Source organism: Toxoplasma gondii, chromosome VIII, assembly GCF_000006565.2.
Source record: "Toxoplasma gondii ME49 chromosome VIII, whole genome shotgun sequence".
NCBI classification, from domain to species: Eukaryota; Apicomplexa; class Conoidasida; order Eucoccidiorida; family Sarcocystidae; genus Toxoplasma; species Toxoplasma gondii.
The window spans coordinates 6,090,649-6,103,399 of record NC_031476.1 but is presented as its reverse complement, the minus strand read 5'-3'; the positions used below and the strand labels follow the sequence as shown (position 1 = coordinate 6,103,399).

The following is a 12,751-nucleotide window of genomic DNA, read 5'->3' as shown; positions in this document are numbered from 1 at the left end:
ATCCTTCATAAACGGTTGCAGCCGCGGTCCTGCATCACGTCTGTACGATCCAGAAGCAGCTAACAAAAGGCCGCTACGCTCTGGTGTTTTACAGAGGAAGATTTGTCGCAAGTGAACTCGGAGCGCGAGGGGTGCGTCGCGGAGGCCATGAACAAAGGTCTCTCCAGAGGCAGTTTCTGCACGATGCACTTCCCTCGCTCTTCATCGTTCTACGGTTGCTCACTGCACTAAATAGCTCCTGCCTCCCTGCGGGGACGCTTCTGCCGTAAACCCCAGCCAGCAAAAAATGGCTGTCCAGTACATGCACCACCGAGTCGCGAATCTGCGCAGCTTCCAAAAGGACTAAAAACGGAAAACGAAGATCGTTTTCGTGAAACACATGCCTCCCCACGTGCGAGCGGCTTCTTTAGCGCTGCACGCGTTTCCACAAAACTCTGAACAAGACGAAGAGAGCAAAAACAAAACGCTCTTCGCTCTTTCTGAGGGTCGGACGCCTGAAAACCTTGCCACGATGACTTAAGAAAGCGAACGGCGAGGATGACGCTCTACAAAGATACGCACCCTGCGCTCTACCTGCTGAAATGCACGTGCATAAACAAAGAATCAACATGCCCCCAGTTCGCCTATATGCGTATACTCATATATACCTATATATATATATATATATATATATGTAAACATGCCCACACACAAATGCATTTTTCCATCTAAAAATACGCACAAATACATATACATATATATATGCATATTTATGTAGAATCTGTGTACGGTGTATAAATGAGAGTGTGCGATTGCATCTGTGACCACATAAGACTGGGTCTCCGCATATATTTATGTAGAGAACTTTCCCCGAAAACGACACGGTTCCACGGCAGGAGCAGCGGCACAAGAGTGTCCATACGCCGCGCGTTTCGTCCACCGGTTTGAGAGACACCGAAAGCAACCAAGGGAAGTTCGCTTGCTGGAGAGCAACCAGACGCTCAGCTGAAGCAACGCCCAGAGAGAACACGGCGCCTCCTGGCGGGGCTAGAGGGTCTTTCAGAAACTGCTCGCAGCGACTCGGAAAATCTGTCTCTCATCTCGTCTAAGCAGAGAGGCAAGCGTGCATTCGCCGCCCCCAGGCTGCCATCTCGTTTGCGTGTCTGGCGCGGCCTTCTCTTTTTTTCGATCCTCTATGTCAAATGCGCTTGCGGGGAGTGCAGACCTCCCGCCGTTTGTTCTCCCCTCGCCTCCGAGCCGTGCTGTCCAAACGCCTGTCGGTGTTCCTCATCTCGAAGAAAGAAATGGACTCGAAAGTGACTGGACGGAGACCCGCGCTAGGGCTTTCAACTCCGACCTGTCCGCAGCCTTTCTGCGGTTGCTCGTGCTGTCTCCTATGCTCCCCACAAGCAGTCTCGCGCGACCTGTCGAATCGTTTCGAGACCCTCCACGACGCCCGCGTTGACTTCGTCGAGTCTCGTGTATCCGCGGTCTCTCTGCCGCCCCAGAAAACGTTCCTCTGGCGCGGTTCGCTCGTTCGTTTCGTGAGGGGGAGTGTGCAGGTTCTGCCCCTGGCGACGGACTGCGTGGGCGAACGAGGTCCACCGGCAGTCAGCACTCGAGACTGGGTCACTGAGGTCGACAAAGAGGAACAACGAGGTGGAGTAGAAGAGAAAAAAAGGCTCGTGACGAAGCCACTCGATCAACGCCGACAGCTTCGCGACACAGACGCTCGCCACCTGGCGATGAAGCGAAAGAAACCTGGAGAAAACAGAGACACAACGCACGCGAGAGATGCACGCGCGGGGGCGGGTGTGCACTCAAGACCGTGGGACGAAGGGGATGTTTAGCCCAGAAGTCCACGCCTACGAAATATATAACCGAGTCGCAACATCGATGCACAGACAGACACAATTAATCCTCGTACAGTCCCGACAGAGGACAGACGACACAAGAGAGCCGAGCAGCACTCGCCAGCAAAAGGGGGGAGAAGCGACGGCGGAAACGAGAGACGGGAGTGGAGGAAACGGCAGAATCAACGAAGAGAGAAGAATTCGGGAATGTCGGAGACAACAGGCAGGAGTGCGGCAAACGTATAGAGGTGGCGGTTCGTCGAAGCCCCGAGATAGCAGAGACGAACAAAGAGGCAGGAGGTCGAGAGTGCAGAGCAGCCAACGACGAGAAGAGGCATGGGCATCCAACAGGACGGAGAACGAGATGCCAAAGAGATGCCCGAAGAAACCGAAAGGTCATGCAGGAGAAAAGAAGGAGCGAACGGAGAGGAGAGGAGAAGAAGCACAGAAACATCTGATAGATCGACCGACTGCGAGATGGACGAGAGAGAGAGAAAAGGCAGAGCAGTGACACCCACCGGTGAAGAAGCTCAAGAGCTTGGGATGCATCCATGCCCGCACACTGAAAGCGATCGAACGTCGCACGCCTCACTCCATCGAAAACCTGAGAAAAACAAACGAAATGGGAGAAAACAGAGGCAACACATGAGCGTTTAGCGTTTACCACGTACTTCATTTACACGCTAGGAAAGTCGTTGTTGTATCATCGTACAGAGGACCTGCGATCTAGAAATAGGTTCAGTCCATGAAAAAAATTATCTCCGTGAAATGCCGCCCACGTCAGATGCAACTACAACTACTGGTTTAGGATTTGAAGATCTTTCTTTGCAGCGAAATTCACACTCACATATATGTATATATATTTATAGTTATGCACTTAGATGCTTGCCTACATCTACCGCTTTCTGCCTTTATTTATCTATTTGTGGGGTACATGGGGACCCTGGTGCGTACCACACAGGCAAGCGTGAGAGAAAAATCCTATCACGATACAGGAAACGGTATTTTGAGTAGACAACCATGCAGACGGAGCGACTGGAGTTCTTACTCGACTTTGGGAGCTTTCTGTGAAGGTGGCATACGTGAGGCGAAAGGCGAGAGAAGCTTGCGCTGTGGTCTGTATTTTCTGGGGAGCAGAGATGAGCAGACATGCCACAGAGCAGCTCGACAAATGAAAGAGTCACTTGAACAAAGGCGAATCGACGTGAAGCGGCGCGTGCGAAGGTCGAGACACACCAATTCAGTCTCAGCAAAGGAGACAAAGAACGGAGACAGCCGTCGTACGCAGAGCACGCGAGAGACAGCGATGGAGAAGACGCGCCCGAGATACAGCGGTCAGGATCGGAATGCAATCACTTGTGGACGCCTTTACCTCTTCCTGTCGCCAGCTCTTGAACAGATTCTGCAGCTGCTCAACGGAGAGGAAGGGAGCAGCATCTCCGAGGCCAACATCGGCAGGAGAGAGATTCTGAGAACAGAAATCCAATGAAGCGAAGGCAAGCGAGCCCCGGTACACAAAAGGAAGCACAGAAGACCTGATCCCGAAACAGGCGGCATGGGGATAGACACATGGCCACTAGAAGCGGCGACTACTGCCGCCGAGGTTTCAGCACAGGCGCTGTCACCAGGCAGGGGATGGAGAAGTCAGAGCCGCGTCGCGAAGAAGCGTCCGAGGCGGCCAAGCGACGAGTGCAGAGACACACCATTTACACCTGTTCACTCACACAAAAGTCATGCGTTGACATGGTCCTTTCGAGCTGCCATTTCCCTCCGTTTTCCCCCTTCGCTCTCTTCAACGCATTCTCAAACACAGTTTCCTCTGTCACTCTCTGCTCGTCGTTCGACGACAGCTTGACCGCCGACCCAGCGAGGAGCGCTCTCGCGCCGCAACCAGATGCAGACCACACACATGTTGAGTGAGCAATTGAGGAACTTCAGGAGGCGCACGACTGTCTGTCAGCGCCTGCCGCGAAACGCGCAACAAGGCGCCTTTCTTTCTGCCTTGGTCCGTCCGTTTTGTCGGAGTCTTCCGGAGGGCGGCCACCCGACGCTTCTTCCCCCTTTGTCGCTGCCTGTGGCCTCACTCCCGTCTCCCCTCGACTGCGTCCTGACCGGCCTTGAGCTCTGCTCGAGCGCCAGCTTAAGGCGAGCCTTCGTCGAGATGCCAGCGTCAACGCCTCTGAAGGGTGTCTCCGAAGAACTCGCGAAGCCGCTGTGAGCGTTGCGCGAAATGAGTTCACACAGGCATAGTTCGAGACCCCGTTGCAGCGTGAGACCGTTGATGTATTCTACTGAGAGGAATCCGAGGGCACAAAGCAAGGGCGGTGCGACCTGCCCTGTCGCAGCTTTGCTGTCGCGTCGTCTTGCGCTTTTCGCTGCGACCTACCGTGAGCAACTTGGTGGCTGTCTCAGGCTCGTAGGCCTCGAATAAGGCTTCTTTGACTCGCTGGCGCATTTGCAGCACCGCGAGGCGTCGCCGTGTGAGGTCGAGGGAGTCCGCGACCTCGCGAACATTCGCCGCAGGGTCGCCTGCATGCGAGCCGAGAAAGCTTCTCCCGAGCTTCAGCTGGAGGACGCACGGAATCGAGAGCTGCTGCAGGGGGAACTGAAGCTGCAGGGACCAGAGAACGAGGCCAGCCACCAATGGGGCGAAGAGGACAGGGGAGACGAGAAGCGAAAGAACACAGCAGCGCGAAGAGACCTGTGAAGGGGAGAAGAGAACAGAGAGGAGACACGAGAGAGAGAGACAAAGCAAGACAGAGAAAACAAACGAAAAAGGAGAAAGCTGAGGCAGAGAGGAAGAGTGGCTTCCCAAGAAGAGCAACCGGGAGAGAGGAGGTTGAGTCGGAGATGCACAAAGACGTAGATCAATAAGAGGCAATGAGCCAACTTCACGCACAGCGCGTGTCTTGACCTGGTGCCCTTGAAGTCCACATTCATTCTGTCCGTCTGACTTCTCAGTTGCAGGGACCTTTCTACTCCTCAATGAAAAAGAACAGAACCAACCACAGCCTACAGATCGCCTGGGTTTGTCCCACAGCACCGGAAGTCCAGCGCGTCGCAGAGACTTCGCAGACTCAAGCTGACATTTGATGCTGTTCCAGACGCGAGAGTGCTCTCAGTCCACTCGACACCCGTACCGACCCCACTGGCGCCTGCCTGTTCAAACAGACCTGCGAGTCTTGGCGCATACGGAGGAGATACGCCTGCGTGAGTGGAGACGCTTGGGCGCGCATCAGACGAGAAACAGAAGATTCGACAGACCTCCATGAAGAAGCAACAGACACAGACAAGAAGTCGCCACGGCACTCAAAGGCTGCAGCGCGAGGCAAGCGCACACGCGCGTCTGTGAATCCTTACTCGAAGCATGAGGAGACCCCCGCGCTTGATCCCTTCTTCGCAGCCTCGCGTCCCAGCCTCCCGGACGTCGTCAAGCCTCTCCCAGAGAGTTGTCGGCTCGCCGACTTCTTCGCGTTCTCGCGCGTCGTCGCACGCATGCAGAGCCTCGGGTGAGAAGACGAAGGGTGAAAACGCGAGGTCCACGGCTGACTCGAAGGCTGCAGCGACAAGCAAAGACAAGCGTCGAGTGCATGCGAACAAAGCGACGGGCAGGCCAACAGTCGCAGTGACGCGAGTCTGTGTCGACTCGCAGACAGGGAGCGGGGAAACAACAAACGTTCTCGTGATCGAACTTGGGACTGTGTGGTGTCTCGCCTTTTTTGCGTCTTGACACTCGACACACCTGTGAACTCCGCCTCCCGTTTGTTGCGCCTGACGCTTTTCTGCGCGACGTACCGGGGTTGGGGAGAGGCCTTTGCCTGGTGGCCGAGGTTCTCGGGCGCTCCGCGACGCGCCGTCCTTGTCTGTCTTCGACCTCGTGCAAGTCGCTCTTCCTCGCCTCCTCCGCCGCGTACACGCGTGCGAGACGGCGCCGCTGTTCGTCCTGAAGCTGGACGGCGCCTGGGCGCACCCGCGCGAGACCTGCGAATTCTGGAATGAGTTGGTTTTGCTTCAAGAAAGCCAAAGAAAGGCAGAGCCGTCGCGCCTCGTCCTGAGGCTCGTCCGCAACATTGGCGCTTGAAGCAGAGTCTCGGGGGCCGCCGTTCACGGGCGGTTCCGCTGTCGGACGCCGTTCGTCGAAACTGCAACCTTGTTGCTCCATTTGCGGCTCTCGTCCATGCCAAGACAGGGGAGACGCCGGCGCGGAGAGAGACTGAGAAGAGCGAGACGGCCCCAACAAAGCGTTCCTTGTTGCTCCCTCTCGCACCTGAGTCTCCGGACGGCCTTGGCTACCTGCTGCATCGTCACGCGTCTCCCGGGATCGTGGCGAGCGCGGCTCCACGACGTCACCTGGGCCATGGGCAAGTCCCAGGCAGTTCTCCCGCGCTCCGTGCGCTTCGCCGGTAGCCTGGGGAGAGGCGCCTTCGCTTTGAAAAGACCGCGTCCACGACCGAAGTCCTGACAAGCGTCTCGCCACTTCGCTCCGAAGGCCGTCCAGCCGATCGCCCACCAACGGAAAATCTGCGTGTGTCGGCAAAGCAGAGAACCATGACTCGGCTGGCGCCTTCGCGACCCTGGTATCTGCTGAAGATCCGCTTCCCTCTGATTTTAGATTCATTTCAACGTCACTTCTCGTCGCCTTACCATGCTCCCGTCTCCCTCGACCGCGCCCCGCAGACACCCTCCCCCAGGCTCCTTCCTTCTCGTCTTCTCCTTCCTCTACTGTTCGTTCTCCTCCCTCTGCTCCTGCTTCGTCTCGTTCGTTGCCTTGTTCGCCCGTGGCGGCCTCGCCTTTGCGTCTCTTCCGTCGAGGATCCGTGGACGCTCGACTGTGAAGGGGAGACGCCGAGCGAGAAGAAGACGGGGAAGACGAAGGAGAAGAGAGTGAGGCACTTGAGTGCAGGTCGGTCGCGCCGCAGTCGACAATTTCTTCGTCGGCGTCGGAGTCCTCGAAGGACTCTTTGGACGGAAAGAGCGGAGGGGAAACCCCGCTTCGCGAGAAAGACTCGGAGACAGTTGTGAAAAACGAAGTGGCGCGACGAAGCTGGAGACAGAACGAACAGCCACAGCGGACGTGGAGAGACAGAGTTCGCCAAGACTCCCCCAAAAAAGTCCTCACGACCCCGAGACCGAGACGTTCACACCGCAGTCACTCGCGAGCAGTAGACAACGCATTGCCAGTGCCTTGTTCAACCGTGCATTGAAAGAGGCGTCGCTTCACACGCAACAGTGAGAGCGACGCGGGTCTGAGCGCAGCAATCGGCTGACGCGCCTGCATGGCTGAAAAACCTGGAGACAAAGCTTGAGAGCGAGACGACGGGAATGCAGAGAAAGTGTAAAGAACGACTCGCAGAACACACGCTTCTCTACTAAAGGGCCAGAAACCGGCACCTTCAAAGACAGGTGGAAACGGTGGAAACAAACAGGGAAGAAACGCATTATACGCGACAATCCCCGAGTTTCTGAAGCCTTTTTCTCACGTGTCTCTGGACGTCTTGAGCCACCTCGGCACCTGCGTCTCTCCCTTTGGAAACGAGGCGGCGAACCCAGGCCGCCGGGGAACCATCGTCCTCTTGAGCTGCGAGCTCCGCGCGCGTAGGCCTTCCCTGTCTCTCTGTCCCCTGGCGCTTCTCCACTTCGTTCTGTTGAGCTTCAAGCTGCTCTTCAGCTGTCCAATCCGCGAAGCTCTCGAACGGCCTCGGTGTCTCCTCCTGAGCGTCGTGCCTCGCAGACCCTGCGCTCCGTGACAGTCGACCATGGGGTCGGCCTTGCAAGCGCTCGGAGGCACTGTGATGCCTGCAGGGACTTGCGGGAGACTCGTCTCGCCTGTCGCTTTCTACGACAATGGAAAGCTGGTCGTCGCCCATCTCGTTTTCGACTGCGAGTCTCCTCACTGCTTCCTGCCCCGTGCATTTCTCTGGGGAGCCGTGCGCAGGCCGTGCCGAAGACCAGCCGGCGCAGACGCGGTCGTAGGCGAGCTGAACAAGCTGAAAGAACTCCAGCTCCCTGACGTTGTACTCGGGGACATAACGGTAGAGGTAGCCTTCGGCGTCGACGAGGGCAGGAATCCTCGCGAAGCGCGAAGACGGGAAGGCGAACAGCTGCTCGGCAAATGCCGCGGGGTCGCACAGAAGCTCGAGAGGCACTAGAAGCACTGGCGGGACCTGAGGGTGGCCACAGAAGGAAGACCAGAAACACGACGTTAGAAAACCAGAAACATTCTTCAGCAGAATATTCAGATGTCTCGGTAAAACAATCTCTCTGTCAGGTTCGCTATCTGCGTCTGTGTCTAGGATCGCTGTAGACTTGCGTCGAAAGATCCACGGCGCTGTGCAGAGTTGGAACGCAAACACGAGACAGAGCACAGCAGTGTGCTTCTCGATCTATGCATGTTTATATATCTGTTTATCTATCTACCTGTCTATTTCAGTCTTTCTACGTAGATCTAGCAATCTATTTTCGGCCTATCTCTCGGTCTATGTACCTATCTCTTGGTCCATGCACCCGTTGCCCTGTCTATCAACCTATCCCTTTGCCTATCAATTGACCTGGTCGCTGTTTAGAGACTGAACGGACGCCGTTTGCGTCCGGCCTGCGTAGGTAAAACTCGAGTCTTTTGCAGTGGACCGGAGACGTTGGGTCTGGGCTTCTCGGATCGACTACAATCATGCATATCTGTACGATGTCGACACAGTGTCGACACAGTGTGGTTGGGCGGACTGTCGGGCAGACTTTTAGCTCTCCTCGGGACTCCACTTTCGTTGATACACGAAACACGGCGGGCAGGCCAGGCGCCACAGAACATGGCCTGGCATGTGGACTGGAGCCTAATGTACGTTTTTCTGCCCTCCCTCGGATGAGCTGTGGTTACGATGATCGATTCCGTGTGGAGCGATTGGGCGTACAGGTCCCCAGAAAGCGGCCGCGAAGAAGTCTCGCCTTTTCCCAACGAAGCCAGTCTGGAGATGTCGCACGAGTTCGCTGCAAGCACGATTGCGGTCGGGTCCTTTTCTGAAGCAGGGGAGGAAGTTGTCCGCAAAACGCGCGAAGAGCGACGGCGGCGAAACTGTGCAAGGCGCTTCCGTTTCCATCTCTTCGTCTTCTCCAGTGGTCGCACAGGAGAAGGAGGGAGAGACGAAGGAAGTCTGCACCGCGGAGCCGAGCGACGAGAGCCATGACTTCGACTTCAGGTGACACGACGCAGGCAGCGGCAAGCGTGGAGAACGCGAACCGCCAGGACTCTGAGAAAAAGGCGAAGCGCGGGGGCCGTCGCCCCCGCCCACAGAGAAGCGAGACGCGCGCGCCTCTTGGTCCGATGCAGAAGACGCATGGCGCGGAGAAGACGACGAACAAGACGACAGGATAGGAGGAGAATGGAGGGAGGGCGCTTTGTTTTCGGCAGGCGCATCGAGCAGAGAAGAGGCCTTACGGTCGTCGGCATATGCGGGGGTGGACGTGAGGCGACGGGGCAGTTCTCGCGCGGTTGCCTGGTCGCTCTCGAACTTCCCCGCCGAGAGTTCCTGAGTCTCGGCGCGGGCGTTTTGCCGAGGCTCGGCCTGATCTGAGGGAGGCGATGGCGAATGCCTTGAGGGGGAGGGCACTCGAGATGGACGACAGCGGAGAGAAGTCGAGGAAAGACTTCTTCCCTGCGAGATGACCTCGCCGTCAAATTTCTGCGGAGATCGCCGCCCGCGACGGTCGTCTACTTCCTCGTCACGTCCGTCCCTCGCTTCCTCTTCTCTGACAGGCTCTGGGACTCCCTTCGTTTTCACAAAGGAGATACGCTGGCATCTCCCGTCAGAAGCCGCAGAAGCCTCTGCATGCAACAGGTCGCCTGAGGAGCCGTCGCATGCATCGACAGACGGAGGCCGCGCCTCCGCGACCGCGCTCGGCAAAGCATCGGAGAGCGAGTCGCAGGAGGCGACCGCCGTCTGAAGAGAGATCAGAGAGTGCGAGGAAGAGGAAGGAGACACGATGAACGACGCGATCTTGGACGAAGGACACAAGGTAGAATACGACGAAGAAATGGGCGAAGCGGCAGAGCTGCAGGACGAAGAAGAGCAGCCGACAGAAAAGGAAGAAGACGAGGAAAAGGAGGAAGGACCGTTAGAAGCGACAGCGGTAGAAGAAAACGAGACAGCAGATGAAGAGTCCGAAACTGCGGAAGAAACAGAGGGGAACTCGAAGGAGAAGAGAGAAGGAGAAGAGCCTGATTCGTAGTCCTTCACCTCACACGTTGTGCATGCATAGCCAGGGTCGCAGACTGCATTGTCGCGCGGACCGCCGGTGTCGCTGTCCAGTCTCCGGCAGCGGGGCAAGTCCGTCGCCCTGTCTCCGACTCCACGGCTAGTGTCTTGGACTCGAGGCTCCAGCGAGCCTCGCCGGTCTCGTTCATGTTCGTGAGAGGAGACAGCGACAGCTGCGCCCTTCTCCAAAGCGGCCGGAGACGAAGCCGAGGCCGCACACCCGGGGAGAGAAGAAGCGAGGATCTGAGGAATCTCCCTGTCGAGCCTCGACTTGGGAGAACGAGGAGAGACACCCTGCTGCCGCCGCTGAGTCCTGTGACCTGAGACGCCAACGGTCTCTGGTCGCGGAGTGGCTGTCGCTGCAGGCGTCATTGTTGTCTGTTGGGAGAGACGCATGCTTCTCGCCTTTTCTCGTAGGCGTCGAGCGACCTCAGACGAGAGCGAGAAGGCATTGGACCGCCCCCGCGAGGCTCTTCTACGCGGGAGGCGCACCCCGAGCCATTCTTTACCTAGAGCCGTCTTGGACGTTTTCGAGGCTCTGCGTGAAGAGAAAAGAGGCAACCTTCTTCAATGAGCGCGGAACTCTGCCTCAGGTTGAGGACGAACAGTCTCGCTGGTTTGAGTCCTCCCCGTTTCGTCGCCCATCATCAGAGGCCAATGCTCAAGAGAGGGCAGAAGACCTACTTCAAACGAGACAGAGGCGCACTGAAAAAGCAAATCGGTCCTCGTCTCTCGCTGCTCGATTCTTCCTCACCGTAGCCTTCCCTCAGACCGTGTTATTGGATCTTTTGACTCCTCTCCCTCGGATTCGTTCTTCCCTCTCAAACCTCTCGTTCCCCTCTCTCGCCCTGCGAGTCGCCTTCTTTTTTCTCTGTCTCTCAAACCCCAGTGCTTGAGGCGTTCCGTCTCCACTGTGGACTTCCGGCATCTGTGTTGAGAAAGTTAAACGGAAAAAGTAGGAATTTACGCGTTTGCACATTCCTTTTTGACTCCGCAAAGATCTGTCGAACTTCCTAGCGTCTCTCTCTCCTTGACGAATCGAGCTGAGACTCCCGAGGACTCTGCAGCGACAGGTGTTTCTCTGAAGACGCGGGAGAAGCGAGAGTAAACAACGAGTAGGAAAACGGAAAAACGGGTGGTCTCTGTTCTCTTGCTTTTGAAACCCACTTTCGAATAGCTGAAAGGACTCTCGACCTCCAGGCACGCAGGCGCTGGAGGCAGACGCTTAACTCGAAAGCAGGAGCGAAAAACAGGACACAGGTAACGGGCAGATAATGTAGGAAACCAAATGAGCAAAAGCCTTCTGCCGCAAGAAAAAACGAGAAGCAGTGAACTCTTTTCTGCCCGCTGTTCTTTCGCGACCTTCCGGCAGTTGTCGCGGTGTCGATTCTCTACAAAGAGCAGAGGGAAAAATAATTTGTGGCCTCCAAGAGGCGCTTACCTCCACCAACTCGCGAGAAAAAAGTCATAGATCATAAACTGGAGTCATGCTTTGAAGGGATTTCTTCGAAAACGGCGAAAATCTCTGCGGATAATATGCCTGACCTTCTGCACAGCAGCTTGTGGAGCGCCCGAAAGGGGGGCGTAGCGAGGCGCGTGAGAAAAGAGGCAGAGATCGATAGAAGATCGACGAGCTTGGAAGTGGAAGTCCAGGGACATCTGGATTTTTCCCCGTTGGTTTTCTGCGTTGTCACGGAAGCGCACCCTGAACACATCTCTGTTTCCACGTCTGTCGAGGCGCGGCTGTTTGGAGAGTTTTTTGCGGAAGGCATCTCGGAAAAGTTTGGGTGCGGTCCAGAGGCAGGCTCGACCTCCGAGACAACTCGACAGTCCAGTTATTGGGCGGAACTGTGTCCGTGCATCTACATGTAATAGAGCGACAGTCATCACCACTTTTACAGACGGTTTCGCTTGACCTCTTGTTTGTCGCTGTCGCGCGCTACTCTTGAGAGAGAGATCACGTTTCCTCTACCGAAAAAACCTTGAAGAGTCGCAGAGGGAGCGCGACACTGACGACGAAAGTGAGACATAAACAGCTCCAGCTCCACCTGCGAGGTGTTCCTCGTGACGTCGAGAAAAAGGAGAAAAAGGAGAAAAAGGAGAGAAGGGAAGGATAATGTGTGTTTGAGAAAACACGGTGGCTTTCGTGGAGTCTTCGTTTCCTACACACCGTAGGTTTTCCTCCCCTTGAGGTTAGCCACCCTGTCAAGCCCTGCGCCATTTTTTACCACACCGACCTACGTCACCGTTGCCTTTGTCTAGAGTATATCGGGTTCTTGTCTCTCTCTCTCGCCTTTGCTCACCCTCTCCATATTCGCGCTGTTGGCCGATATATACAAGCATAGACATGGAGATGAGTATATAACTACATCTCTCGATAGACGCAAGCATGCATTCGTTGGCATTTATGTAGAATCACATCTGTTTGTAGAGAACGACATGGGTTTCCGTTTGCACGATGTGTCCGATATCAAGCCAGGTACTGATCGGCACAGAGGCGCAGTGGAAGTCTCAAAACACAAATTTTTCGTAAGCTTATGCGGGGTTAAGGTTTTGCTCGGCACACCAGCGGGTGCAGGAGAAAGAAAAGCTTGGGCGGAAATGACAGAATGCGTTGCTCTACACTTCGAGCCTTCTCGGATTTTGAGGAGCAGGGAGGAAGAGGAAAGAAAT

At 56.0% G+C, this 12,751-nt stretch overlaps 1 protein-coding gene across 1 annotated transcript; it reads right to left on the bottom strand.

The window, feature by feature from the left end:
* Positions 1 to 750: 750 nt before the first annotated feature.
* Positions 751 to 11,830, bottom strand: TGME49_269060 (hypothetical protein). The gene is made up of 9 exons (XM_018781529.1): positions 8,738 to 11,830; positions 7,313 to 7,996; positions 5,628 to 6,876; positions 5,193 to 5,389; positions 4,219 to 4,443; positions 3,205 to 3,300; positions 2,881 to 2,958; positions 2,351 to 2,436; positions 751 to 1,740 (listed from the first exon to the last, which is right to left on the bottom strand). Exons 1-9 carry the CDS (start codon positions 10,472 to 10,474, stop codon positions 1,374 to 1,376), a joined length of 4,719 nt encoding a protein of 1,572 aa, XP_018636565.1. The 5' UTR covers positions 10,475 to 11,830; the 3' UTR covers positions 751 to 1,373.
* Positions 11,831 to 12,751: the final 921 nt, after the last annotated feature.

What these genes read in the sequence shown, in the direction of transcription:
- TGME49_269060 (XM_018781529.1), bottom strand. Translation starts at nt 10,474, where the DNA reads ATGCGTCTCTCCCAACAGACAACAATGACGCCTGCAGCGACAGCCACT. An exon ending in AGAGCTGGCGACAGGAAGAG is followed by an intron (nt 2,959 to 3,204) that starts GTAAAGGCGTCC and finishes TCTGCTCCCCAG; the next exon opens with AAAATACAGACCACAGCGCA. An exon ending in GCTCTTGAGCTTCTTCACCG is followed by an intron (nt 1,741 to 2,350) that starts GTGGGTGTCACT and finishes TGTTTTCTCCAG; the next exon opens with GTTTCTTTCGCTTCATCGCC.